Source organism: Callithrix jacchus, chromosome 5 (assembly GCF_049354715.1).
Source record: "Callithrix jacchus isolate 240 chromosome 5, calJac240_pri, whole genome shotgun sequence".
Classification (NCBI taxonomy): Eukaryota; Metazoa; Chordata; class Mammalia; order Primates; family Cebidae; genus Callithrix; species Callithrix jacchus.
In genome coordinates this window covers 155,430,354-155,444,133 of record NC_133506.1, presented here as the reverse complement: position 1 = coordinate 155,444,133, position 13,780 = coordinate 155,430,354, and the positions used below count along the sequence as shown (strand labels likewise).

Here is a 13,780-nt window from a genome sequence, read left to right as displayed (position 1 = left end):
AACCAGCTTTATGTTTGGTTGCAGATGTTAAAACCTAGGAGGTTAGAGGAGAGAATTTCTTGTCTGATACTCACCTTGGCAACTTCTGTTGCCCTGAGTAATGTAGCTTAAGATTTCTTAGCAGAGAAAACAAAGTAGATGAAGGTACTGAGTATATAGCTATACAAATGGCAGTTCTGTTATTTTGCCTTAAAAGAAAGCATTTGTTTGAAAGAAAACAAATACTTTGTGGAATATACCTGGATTTGTATTCCTTGTTTGTCCCTGTTGCACTATTCACAATACCCAGCGAAGGTCTTGACTCCTAGCAGGTGTTATCTGTCTTGCTGTAGCTCCAGTGAGTGACTGGATGAGTGGGAGAAGTGCCATCCTAGGCAGGCCATGCCTCCTCACTTTTTTGCTCCTCTCTGAAAAGGGACAGAGTTGTTTGGTGTGTGTGTGTGTGTGTGTGCGCACGTGTGCACACGTGTGTGCAAGCTTTGCTTTCATGGTGCTGTCCTCAGAGACTATGAATGTCCCTGAAGTTCTCTTTCCTGCCCTCAGAATTGTTATGAGTTTATGATTTGTTGAATTGTTTAAACCCTTGTAGAGAGTGTTTCCAGTTTTCAACCTATGATTTTTCTTATAGTAATGAGTCCTGTACACGTACTGCCCCATTTATAAGGAGTTTAAACCTTCATCTATCCTAAAGCACTATACCCTTTGAGTTCGGGTTGTATTTAATGACTAAACCAAAATGAAAAGCCTGGCTCTGCTTTTCTTCTGATGTATTTTAAATTTTTCTCTTTAGATCTTTGTTGTTATCTTGTAATAGCTCAAAAGCTGTGTAGGTCTAGGATAATGTACAACTGCTTGCCTTATTCTTCTTTCTCTAGGAGCTTTATATCTCCTGTCAATGAATGAGGAGTTTATGATAGAATGAAAGTGGCCATATATATTTCCCTTGTTAGAGCACATGATCACAAATCTATATATCTGTAATGTATGTCCTATGGATTTTTATTGCAAATAAGAATGAAGTTTTGTCTGTTAGCCATAATATTAGATTTATTTTAGATAAAATGAAAGCAGCCTCCTTAAAAGATTCTTAAATTTAATCTTACAAAACTACATTTTAGGCTTTGTGCTAATGATTGATTGACTTTAATCATTCATAAAATATCAGTACTTTACAGTACTAATAGCTCAAGAATTATGGTACATGTCACTTACAGGTTAGCATTCCTAATAGTAATGCCTAATTTGTTTTCATCTCATAAATGTATTGAAAGAGTGTATTTTTATTGAGCAGATGTACTTAAACACTACCCAGTGGTGACATATTTTAAGATCATCTTAGGATTCATATGCTTAACTCCAGAATTCCAGGGACATTTTACTTTTGGCTTAGATAAGTTCTCAAAACTGAGCCATACTCAAAGGGCAGATCCTTGATAATTCAGACACATCTGATACTTATCTTCCAAAGACAGGTACAGAAAATTTAAATATGTTTTAAACTCATCAGTATATGGGGAGTTGTGGTTTTCTTTTCCATGAAACGATTCTGCAGTTACGATCCTGTGATTCTCATGAGCTCAGAGCAGTTTAGCAAAAGGAAAGGCTGTGGCTCCATCTGCTCCGCCAACAAATCAAGTTTGAATCTGATTTCATTTCTCCCCCCGGGTAGTTTCAATTGTCTTTCCAGCTAACTGATCATGAAGAAAACCCAATCTTGTGAGCCACAGAGATCTAAGTTGTCCCTTTATGTCTCCAAGACATCCTTGACTTGACAGTGTAACTCATTAAATCTTATTAGGCAGTTTGCATGTCCTACTCCTCTGAATGTTTGACAATAAACACAGTAACAGCAAACCGTCTAAGTAGCTTTACTAAAGCCTTTCTCCTCTAAATTGGTGGAGGAAGTGAGTAGGAACTGAGGGCAACTCTATAACTTCTAGCACCCTGTCACATGGTGAATGCTGCAGCAGGAACTCTTCTGCAGAGAACCGAGTGGGAACAGGGCAAACCAGCCTTCACTATCAGCCAGAATAAACTATCAGAGCCTAATTAAGTAATTAACAAAGAACATTCTTTGTTACAAGTTCTGTATAGGTCATACCAGGCTAGTTGGGCTGCATTTATCCCTTGCACAGAATCATGGATAACTGTACTCAAAAAGGCCACAACCCAAAGATGATACTGGCTTTTGTCCCTTGAAGTCCTATGGCTCTAAGAGCAGTAAATGTAGAAATTTCCGCAGGCTTCATAGGGACTTATAACAACACCACTTTGGCTCTCTTAGATGACGGATTTCAGAGGCCAGGGCTTTTCTGAGACCCTTTGATCAGCAGAGTGTACAAAACAAAGATCACACTTGTATATGATCTTTGTTTTGTCAGCTACCACAGACAGACCCAGGGATGGGGGCGAGACAGCAGGTGGTTGCTGCTGCAGGTTGAGGATGCTGGTTCCAGTTCCAGAGGGCACTGCAGGCAGGCATAGGAAGAAAACCAAGAATACCGGTATCCACTCTCAAAAGTGAGGTGTAGCCTCAGGAAACATTTCAATAGTGCAATCATGAAACATGAGGGAAAATGAATTGTCCCCAAATGAATTGCAAAACACAAGAGACATTAATTGAGAAGGTCTCAGAGCCTGCAATTTGATTTTGGTATATAGAACAGGGAGTAGTATTAGTTGGTGTGGATAAAAGTGATTTTTATTTTGTTTTGTTTTTGCATTGCTTAGTTTTGTTTCAAGGAATATTCATTCATGAAAAAGAGACCATTTTCTGGTTGATCCTGGAAACTAGAACTCTTTTAGCTTATTGATTTGTAGGGAATGTGAATGAGCAGCTGAGCTTAAGACCAGAGTATTGGATTCTGGGAACTCTGTCGATTGCTGGAGTCCCTATACAGCCGGGGGGAGTGTGTGTTTGGTTATTGATTCTATGCTAATAACCAAAGTCCAAGAATCCCACCTCTGTCTGATATAAAGCTTGAAATTTGAAAGTCATCGGGGCCTATAAATTCATATATCCAAATCTAACATATTTTTGTGTCAGTAAAATCAATTTCCAAATTTTTGAAATATCAGATTTTCAAAAATGGACATAGGAAGATTTCTAAAAGCAAACAACCTGTTTTTTAAAAAATTATTTAACTGTATTTAACTTATGATAATTTACTTTTGAATCCACTATAAAGTATTTTTTATTTTAACAGTTAAACTACCCAGTAATTTTCTTTCAGTGGTCCCATCTGCTCAGTCCATTTTTCCTTTCTACTTCTCTTTCCTCATTCTGTTGTCCATACCCCCCTTATAATCCACACTTTCTCATCACTTAAAAAATATATACAAGGCTAGCCACAGTGGCTCTTGCCTGTAATCTCAGCACTTTCGGAGGCTGAAGCCGGAAGATTGCCTGAGGCCAGGAGTTTGAGACCAGCCTCAGCCACATAGTGAGAACCCATCTCTACTAAAAATACAAATAGCCGAGTGTGATGGCACACACCTGTAGTCCAAGCTACCTGGAAGGCTGAGGTACAGGATCGCTTGAGACAGGAGGCTGAGGCTGCCGTGAGCCTTGACCGTGCCACTGCACTTCAGCCTGGGTGACAAAACAAGACCCTGTTTCAAAAAAAAAAAAGTCAGCCTACCTACCTACGTATCTACCTGTCTGTCTGTCAAAAAAAAAAATCTAAATATCTATAATGTATATATTTATTTTCATATATATATATATGAAATGCTGGCATCCTGGCAGGTGTCATTCTGATATCCCTATTCCCTCCATGTCACCACGCCACCCACACCAGTGTAGGAAGTGCCTTTCTTACCTCCACATTTGGTAGTCCAGGCAAACTCTATCCTCCCTCCTGCATATGCCTATTTTGATGACAGTATATTTCTGCCTGAGTTTCTCATTTCCTCATAGAAACCATACATTCTTTCCTTTCTTCCCAGAAGAAAGGATCTGTTGAGATCTATTCAGACTTGATTCTGTGCTATGAATTCTGAGCCTTAACTCCCCAGAATTCATAGCACAGAATCAAGTCGGAATAGATTTCAATGGGGTGTCACCTTTTCTTCATAATCCTGCTACTCCGAAGTAATTAGTTTAGTCAATACTCTGAAATATTTAATTTTGCCAAAGATCTGCGAGTATGCCTGCTTTCCTTACCGTCAGCTCTTGCCTGGGTCACTGCCAAGGGTCTCTCCAGTCTACCCTTGTTACCCTTACCAGCGCATCCTGTCATAGGCAGAGTGGTCCTTCTGAAATGCAAATATAATTGTGTTGGTTGCTCCTCAGCTTCATAACCTTCCATTGCCCATTTATCTTGGATCCCAAAGCTTTCCTGTGGGCTAACAAGTCTTCTGTGAGCAGAGCCCAGCCCTCCCTCACTCTTTGGTCTCCACTCATGCTTTTTGTCCTCAGATGCCCTGTGCCAGAGCTGACCTGGATGTCTTGCACCTTCTCAAACTCACCTTGTTCTCGAACACCCCAGGGCTGCCGCATATGCTGTGCCTTTTGCCCAGAATGTTCTGTGCTGCACATCTGCTTTCCGCCCTTCCCTTCTCCCTGGCCTTTTTTGTGTCTAGCCAGCACCAAGTGTTGTCTGCCTGGAAGCCTCCCCCAAGGCTGCTGAGGCAGGTTGTTGCCCAGGCGTGGGCCCCTATTGGCCCCTTTGGCTTTGATTCCCAGCATTGGACACACTTTCAGCTACAAAATTATCTAGAGTGATTTGTTTAATGTCTTTCCTCCCTAAGACTGCTAGCTGTGTGAGAGCAGGAACCTTGTCTGTTTGCCATGATATCCCCCAGAGCCTAGCACAGAGCTGGCACAGAAGAGGTTCTCAATATGTGTAACTCAGATATATAAATCATATTAATATGTAATGTAATTTGAAATATAGAATGTATACTTCCTAACACTGTTGTACAGTGGGGGTGCTCCCGGTTCTTGTTTTAATGAATAAATAATAACCATATATAACCACATGCCAGTAAACGATGTTTTTAAGTATTTGAGAATAGTTTGTTTTTCTTAGGTAGTTTTAAACTGTTCTCTTTAGAGTCTCCTTCACAGTCACATTCTCCTTGAAAATCATTTTCTTTTGTCTAATGCCAAGGCTCAGTATTTATTCAGTTATCAGAATTCCAGACTTACCGTACTGACTTTAGTAAACTATAAGGCCACTTTAAGAAAGAGTTTTATTTGAAAAATTTCGAGACATAAAAGCGGAGAGTATAATAATGCACTCATAATGTAGCCTCAGCGGTTACCCACATCTGGCTCATACTGCCTCTCTCTACCTTCCCACCCCTGCCCACCAGTGGATTATTTTAAAACAAATCGAAAATACCATTTTATTTCATCCTAAATCCTTTGGTACCTCTCCAAGGTGAGGACTCAAAGAATAACCACAAAAATCATATTATACCTGAAAATTAATAATCACTTCTAGTATTGTCAAATATCCCATCAACATTCAGATATCCCTGCTTATCTTATAATATGATTTTTTTTAAATCTGTGGGTTTGGCCAGGAGCAGTGGTTCACGCCTGTAATCCTAGCACTTTGGGAGGAGTTCAAGACCAGCCTGATCAACATGATGAAACCTCGTCTCTATATTTAAAAATTAAAAAAAAAAATCTGTGAGTTTGTAAAAACCAGGATTCAACTTTCTCTTTTCTCTTTCTTTTTTTGTCTTGTTCTTTAAAGATATATATATATATTACATATTAATATAATATATATATCTAAGTCATATATATATGAATATATACATATATTTTAAAAGGAGTCATTTGTCTTACAAAATTCCTCCCATTCTAGATTCTGCTTATTCATTCCCATGGCATCTTTAAAATGTTTCTTTCCTTCCAGAAATTTTTTGTAAACTGATGATCTGATCAAAAATTTGGATAAGGGTTAGGCTTTTTTTTTTTTTTTTTTTTTTTTTTTCAGAAAAAGTGATTCATCTTTTTCCTCAATGATTTGAGATGCCACTTTTACTAAATTTCCATATTAATGATATTACTTTAAATTCTAAAGAAATGAAGAAAATCACTATAGTTAGTTCCTAGTAAGTTAAACTCTTGAATCCCCTTTTTTTGAATAATGATTTTGCTTCATTTTAACATTTTTTTTTTTCCTCTCTCAGATTTGGCAAAAAGAAAAACACACATTCGCTGTTTGTTTTTATAATCCCTGAAAATTTTAAAGGTATGTACCTGCTACATTTAGTATTTGTTTTTTTCTCTAAATAGAAACCATAAGGTCAATATTTAATATAAAGATTCTTAGGTTGTATTTCAGGACATGCAGGTGATATGACTTTAACTGAACCACTGACAATGGAAAAATTGAGTATTGTGGTAAAATACTGGAATACATGTCTCTCAAACACTGGTGAGTAAAAAATTTCTAAAGGTTTGAAAATTCTAATTAAAATCTTTGAAAACTATGCTTACGCAATCTGACAAAAACAAGCATGAATAAAATAAAGGGAGAAATATATGTTCTTTGCCTGGAAAGAAAAAAAAACATCTTCAGAAGTTTAGAGTGTGTTGGCAAATACCGTGCTGCGGTAGGCACAGGGTTTTGGGTGGGGGGTTGGGAGCAGAATTGTGTCACTATTTTTTTCTATTTTGGTAGCTTAGCTGCCATCATTTCTTACTCATTAAAATGGACTTAACCGTGCTGTGTCATTGTGTGACTATCTAAAAGCCAGGGCACTAATGTACAATTGTATTGTACTTTCTACTTTGCCAAACACTCGCATATAAATTATTTTACTTCTTAAAGTTAATAGGGTGGTTGTCCTTTCTGTTTTACATTTTAGATGCAGAGGATTAATGTCAAGGCTTCAATTAGACCTCACATTTCTAAACTCTTTGCCTATTGTACTATGCGGATCATCAGTATCTAAACACTTAAACTAATTAAATTAACTTTCATTTGGCTTGTAAAGGACAGACTCCAATTATGGAAATTAAATTCTACTGGAATCATTATTGGTCTGTGACTATTTTTGGTCTTTCTAGGCCTGGGATACTAGATAAGAAATCTTTTAAAATTAAGATGATGTTAAATTGGGACGATTATTGATCAAATGGTACAAGGTTTTGGTTATGTAAGATGAACAAACTCGGTGGCTCTAATATCCCACAGTGTGGCTGTAGTTAACAATACTGTACTGTCTACTTGACATTTGCTAAGAGGGTAGATCTTATGTGTTCTCATTGCCAAAAAAGTTAACGAGGTGACATGTTGGATATGTCAATTAACTTGATTGTGGTGATTATTTCACAACGTACTTGTATATTATCAACTCAAGTTGTACATCTTAACTATGTGCAATCTCAAATTCTTAATTATACTTTAATAAAGCTGGGAAAATTTTTAAAAATAAAATTATTAAGATTTTTTCTTTTTCTTTTTTTTCTTAAAATGGGTCTGAGAGACACTTCCTGGATCATCCTGTGAGAATGATGATGCGGGATTCAGTGTAACACTTCTTAACGTTCTTTTTAAATATTCAGATGAATGAGTGTTTGTGACATTCCAGTGGCTCCCAGTCCTTGCATTTCCTCGTGGAAATGGCCAACCATGGTGACCAAGGGCTTTTGCAACCTCTTCTTATTTGGTTGTCAGTGAAATAGAGCAGCTGCTCATCACCCGCCCGTGTCCTTCTGTTGGTTATCACCACGTCAGCTTCCAGTTGTCTTGTCTTTGCTCCACGGATGAGCAGCTGCAAAAAAGGAAAAAAAATTTTCAGATGCTATATTTTGACATTGCAGCTGCTTATTGAAGACTCATGCATGGTTTTTGTCTCCTGACATTTACCTATAAATAGGAACTTGATAAATAAACTCAGTTGAATGTGTTTTAAGCACACCTGTTGCTAAGTTACTAGAATCTGGTTTAAAGGTATGGGGGTCAATAGCGTATTTTAGTTTTTGCTTTCTAACCTAGGTGGTTTTATGCTTCACAGAAATCTGTAAATTGCTTTTAGTTTTAAAAGTACTGCTTTGTAAAATCTATTGCGTAAAAGACAACAATCGCATTAAGGATTAGGGCTTGTGTGTTTGATTAGCATCATCTCCTTAAGCAATTTTATAAATAAAGAGTCCCCCTCTCAAAACTTTCAGTTAAGATTGAAAATGCTACTGGGCCAGAAGAACCTGGATTGCCCCTGCAGAGGTCTTACAGCGAACACCTGGGATATTTTCCTACTGATCTATCTGCCTGGTTAGTTTCTTGTACCTTTTCATAATAGCAATGTTTTTAGAGGACTTATTGGTTGTGGCTATTTTGTGGAAGAGGGATGCAGTGTTTGCTGTACTTAAGGATCCTGAGTTGGCACCATGGGTACACATTGCAGAAGTATTCACCTCAATAAAAGGAAATACTTCGTAAGCAATTAGAGTTGACCACAGGGGAGCAGGTCAAATTGTAAGGTAGTGAGTTCCCCATCATTGGGGAATATGATCAGTATTAGCGTCTGTGTTATCACTAAGCAAAGTTAAATCGCAACAGTGGTATTTAAACTTTGTAAAAACAGTGAATTCCTCAAGCAGAAATTTTACATGGAACCCCAATATTTAAACAGATAGGAACAGTCTCACTTGTTATATACTTACCACTCAGCTTCTTCCTATGATCTTCCTTGAATTCATGAACCTATACCCCCAGTTACTGAAAATCATCCTTTAAAAAGGCTTCAGTTTCTTTTCCATACCTCATGTAGCTTTTGGAATAGCCTTCTTTGGTATACAAGGCAAGTTTTAATGTGTGTCTCTGTGTCTCCTTGTGTGTGTCTGTCTGCCCGCCCCCCCGCCACACACACAGAGATATTAGAACTGGCATTCAAACCTGCTTTGGGTAGACAGTTGAACTGGGGATCAGACTCTTCCAATGCGAGTATTCTTATAAAATTGAATTTTAATGAGTTTCTTCCCTTCACTTTAAGCTGATTTCCAAGGAGGTTTTAAGTACAGCCTAGGGATACAAAGAATGGACATAACTGCTGAGGGCATGGGTACTGATGATGGTGAGAATTTTAAGTTAGTCACTTCCAGAATTTGTAGAATGTGACCATCTGCTGTTTTGAACAAGAAAGGGACTTGGCAGTCAGTAAGTGCGGTTAAACCAAAGCTGACTTTGGTAACGCAGAGATACCAACAGCTTTCTTGGTCTTATGTAACATTTTAATCTTAAAGAGGCTTGCTGTGTTAACCCTTATCTAGGATATGGGGCTGGGAAAGGTTTTGGAAGGCTTCATGATTTTCTTACATTACTTGCAACTGCTTTTCTTTTTAAAAAGGTTTTTATGACTACATAGTGTGCATGTGCTTTTTGATCTCTACTCATCTTGAATCTTTCTGTCTTTCCTCAGCATCCTACCTCTATAAATAAAGATGTCAAATCAAATTATGTATCTTAGGATAGAGGAAATAGGATTAGTTTGCAAGTTTCTTAGATTAATATGTTTTTAAATCAGAATGCCTGAAGAAGTTCTGCAAAAATAGTAGAGCCAGAAGATGTCCATTAAATGACAGATTTTTAAATGGAGGGAACCTGGGCTTTGCTGTTTGGGTTGGACTAGGGTGTATCTTGACCTTCTAATCCTTTGTGCTTTTTTCCTATAATGTAATCTTCCTCCTGAAGGGTGGATAAAGTCTATATGACTTTATATATATGGGGTGTGTGTGTGTGTGTGTGTGTGTGTGTGTGGTATAGTCATAATTGATGAGGTCAGAATGTTTTAATCCTGCTTGTATCTATTGTTAACAATTTATTTTAGAATTTTGATCAGTCATTGAATTTAGGATGATTTTGGTAATATATTCTTTTGAAATTTTAAAATAAACATTCTGCACCAAATATATAAGATAAGGTGCTTTGACACTATTGCCCCTTTGTATGAAGCAAGAGACTTAGAGAAGTGTCTTTTGTTTAGTATATTGGTGTGTATTGTTTAATTTTACCTGACAATTTTCCCTTTTAATGTGTGGTGTGATTTTTTTCTTGTTTCTAGCCCTGAATCTCTAGGAAATGGCAATGGGCTTGAATTAAATGCTTCATTGTCAGAGCCCGAGAGAAGCAGAAAGACTTCTCTTCTTCATTCAAGCAAGGAAAAGCTAAGAAGGTGAATTTTAATATAGCACTTTTTAAGCACTATTGTTTTGTAGGGAGAAATTACTTTCATGCATTTTATAATTTTTTGTAATATTGTTAAAGTATAAGTGAAACTAGTAAATTTAGCAAATAAATAGATGCCACTCACTCATTCAGCCATGTAGTCATTCAGTAAACATTTCTGAGTCTGCAGTGCGTGCCAAGGAATTATTGGAGAACTGAGATAAAAATAAGTCTCTACCTTCAAAGGTGTTCTCAGTCTGGTGCTCAGACCGACTTTTAAATAGGCTATTAAGTAGAAAGTGATACTTTTTAATACATCTCATGTTGAGAACACAAAGGACATGAGGAAAGTTTCTAAGACAGAATAAGGGGACATCAAAGGCTTTCTTGAGATGGCAGTAACTAAATTGGGCTTTTGACAAGTTTCTATTAATTTGGTTTGGAAGTCAGGGAAGGGTATTTTATTTATATGGAGGGAATAATAGGTACAGAGGTTGGCAGTCTTAGAGAGTACCGTGACTTTATGGAACTGCATGTATGTCCGTATGGTTGGCTATCAGGACACCAGCAGGAAGAGGCAAGAGATGAGAAGTAGTAGGTAGGGGCTTGGCATTTCATGCTATGAAATTTGAATTGCAACCTGGTCTGTTGGGCAGTTACTAAAGGATTTTAGCAAAGGAGCAATATGAGATTTATACCTTAGAATGAACACTCTAATAAGATGTAACAGTGAATTGTGTCTGGAGGCCAGAAGGAGTCTGTAATAAGAAATGATGATTTCACTTGAATAGAAGGGAAACTTGAGCTTTGCCATAAATAAAGACTTTTCCAGGACTAGACAAGTCTTAGAAATTCAGGAAAGGTAGACAGGCAGTTCTCAGAGGGTTCCAAGTTGTCTCTGGCCCAGATACCTTTCCCTGTGAGTCCTTATTTGCTTGAGACACATTTGTACAGAGGAGAGCCCCAAGTAGACATCTGTGCCTTGTTTCCAATCTTAGAGGGAAAATGCTGTCTTTACCATCACATATGATGTAAACTATAGGCTTTTGTGCATGCTTTTATATCAGCTTAAAAAAAATGTTCCCTTTTAGTCCTAGTTTAGGATTTTATCATGAATGGATGTAAAATTTTGTCAGCCTTTTTTTTCTAGTAAGATGATTATTTCTCGTCTTATTTAACGTGCTGATTATGACTGATTTTTTAAAATGCAAAACTCTACTTTGTCTTAAGGTATAGTTAATTTTTATTTACTGCTAGATTCCATTTGCTAATATTTTGTTAACAATTTTTGCATCTGTGTTTATGACAGATATTGGTTTGCAGTTTTCTTACAATGGCTTTATCTCATTTCTGTATCAGGGAAATGCTGGCCTTATAAAACCAAATGGAAAGTCTTCCGTTTCTGAAAGAATTTGTATAGAAATGATATGTTTGATAGAATTCAACAATGAAGTCATCTGGGCTTGGAATTTTCTTTGTGGGGAAGTTTTGATTGCAAATTCAATTTCTTTAATGATTATAGGACTAAACGGCCTATTTTTTCCTATCTCAGTTTGGTTAATTTATGTTTTTCAGGAAATTTGTCCATTTAATCTAAGTGTCACGTTTGTTTGACAACATGATCTTATTGTCATTTTAACACCTATAGTTCTGTGATGATGGCTTTTTCATTCCTGGTATTGATAAATTGTGTTTTCTGCCTTGCTTCTCGATCAGCCTAGCAAAAGTTTTCTCCGTTTTATTGATTGTTTTTTCAGTGAACCCGATTTCGAATCATTGATTTTCTATATTAGCCCATTTCTTCTATTTCATTGATTTCTGCTCTTTGTCTTTCTATGCTTTGCTTTTATTGATTGATTGAGACAGAATCTTGCTCTGTCACCCAGGCTGGAGTGCAGTGGTACAATCTCAGCTCACTGTAACCTCTGCCTGCCAGGTTCAAGCGATTCTCCTTACTCAGCCTCCTGAGTAGCTGAAACTATAGGCGTCTGGCACCACATCCGGCTAATTTTTGTATTTTTAGTAGAGATGGGGTTTCACCATGTTGCCCTGGTTGGTCTCAAGTGATCTGCCCATCTTGGCCTCCCAGAGTTTTGGGATTACTGGCATGAGCCATCACTCCCGGCCTCTGTACTTTGCTTTTTTAAAAAAAGGTCTTTGAAAATATGGCAAATATACACCATAAAAAGGTCTTTGAAATACATATTTCAAAAGGTCTTTGAAAATATGGCAAATATACACCATAAAAAAAGGCATTCATGCCTTTTGCAGGGACATGGATGAAACTGGCAATCATCATTCTTAGCAAACTAACACAGGAACAGAAAATCAAGCACCACATATTCTCACTTATTAGTAGGAATTGAACAATGAGAACACATGAACACAAGGAGGGGGATATAACACACCAGGGCCTGTGGCAGGGGGGTGGAGGGAAAGAGGAGGGAGAGCATTAGGACAAATACTTAATGCATTCGGGGCTTAAAACCTAGATGATGGGTTGATGGGTGCAAGCAGACCACCATGGCGCATATATACCTATGTAACAAACCTGCACGTTCTGCACATGTATCCCAGAACTTAAAATATATTTTTAAAAAGTCTTTGTAGATAGAAACTTAGATCATTGATTTTAACCTTTTCTTCTTTTCTAAAATAAGCACTTAAAACTGAAACTTTTCCTTTACGAAAGTTTTTCTGTAAGCATTGCTTTAGCGGCCTCTCATCAACTTTGACATATTTCCACGATCATTCAGTTCAAAATATTTTCTCATATCCCCCGTGATTTTTTTCTTTTCATTAGTAACTGTTTAGAAGTGTGGCACTTGAATGTTTGGAGACTTTCTAGGTATCGATTTATGATTTAATTCTTTCGTTATCTGAAAACATACTTTGTAAGGTTTCTGTCCTTTGGTATTTTCTGAAACTTGTTTTATGGCCCAAAGTATGGTCTCCTTTGATGAATGATGTTCCATATGCATTTGAAAAGACTGTATTCTTCTGTCTGGGGGGTGTAGTGTTCTATAAATATTAATGAGGTAGAACTGCTTGGTAGTGTTTTTCATATAATCTGTACCCTTATTATTTTTTTGAGGGTTAAATTTTTCAGTGACAGCTCTTTTTCCCTTTCTTTCTGAGAGTTTTTGCTTCATGTAGTTTGAGACTCTGTTGTTAGATGACTGTCTTGCTGCATTGACCCACTCATCATGAGGAAATGATAATGCTAATTTATCTCTCCTAGTACTCCCTATCTTAAAAAACCTACTTTGATATTAATACAGGTTTCTTGTGGTTAGTATTTGCCTGGTTTTTTCTAAACTGTATATGTCTTTATATTTGAAGAGTGTCCCTTGTAAATAGTATGTAGTTGAATCTTGTTTTTATTTTTTATTTACTCATTCTGACAGTCTCTGTGTCTCTGTTGTTCATTTGGAATGGTTAGCTCATTTTCATATACTTACTGTTAAGTGTGGTTTGGGGTCTACAATTTTTCTATTTGTTTTCATTAATCTATTTTTTCCCTTTTTTCGCATTACCTGCCTTCCTTTGGATTTATCAAGTATACTTTAGCATTTCTTGTAATCGATTTTATTGACTTTTTAGCTAAAACCAATTTTTATTGGTTGCCTAGGGATTATTTTATACAT

General features: G+C 37.0%; 1 protein-coding gene across 3 annotated transcripts in view; it reads left to right on the top strand.

The window, feature by feature from the left end:
* Positions 1-13,780, top strand: part of SOHLH2 (spermatogenesis and oogenesis specific basic helix-loop-helix 2) — a 60,704-nt gene that overhangs the window by 31,256 nt on the left and 15,668 nt on the right. For all 3 annotated transcript variants that reach the window (XM_035302472.3, XM_054256772.2, XM_035302471.3), the window contains exons 3-6: positions 6,151-6,212; positions 6,294-6,398; positions 8,141-8,240; positions 10,030-10,140. In XM_035302472.3, coding sequence (XP_035158363.1) covers positions 6,151-6,212; positions 6,294-6,398; positions 8,141-8,240; positions 10,030-10,140 — 378 coding nt within the window. The remainder of the gene's footprint in view (positions 1-6,150; positions 6,213-6,293; positions 6,399-8,140; positions 8,241-10,029; positions 10,141-13,780) is intronic.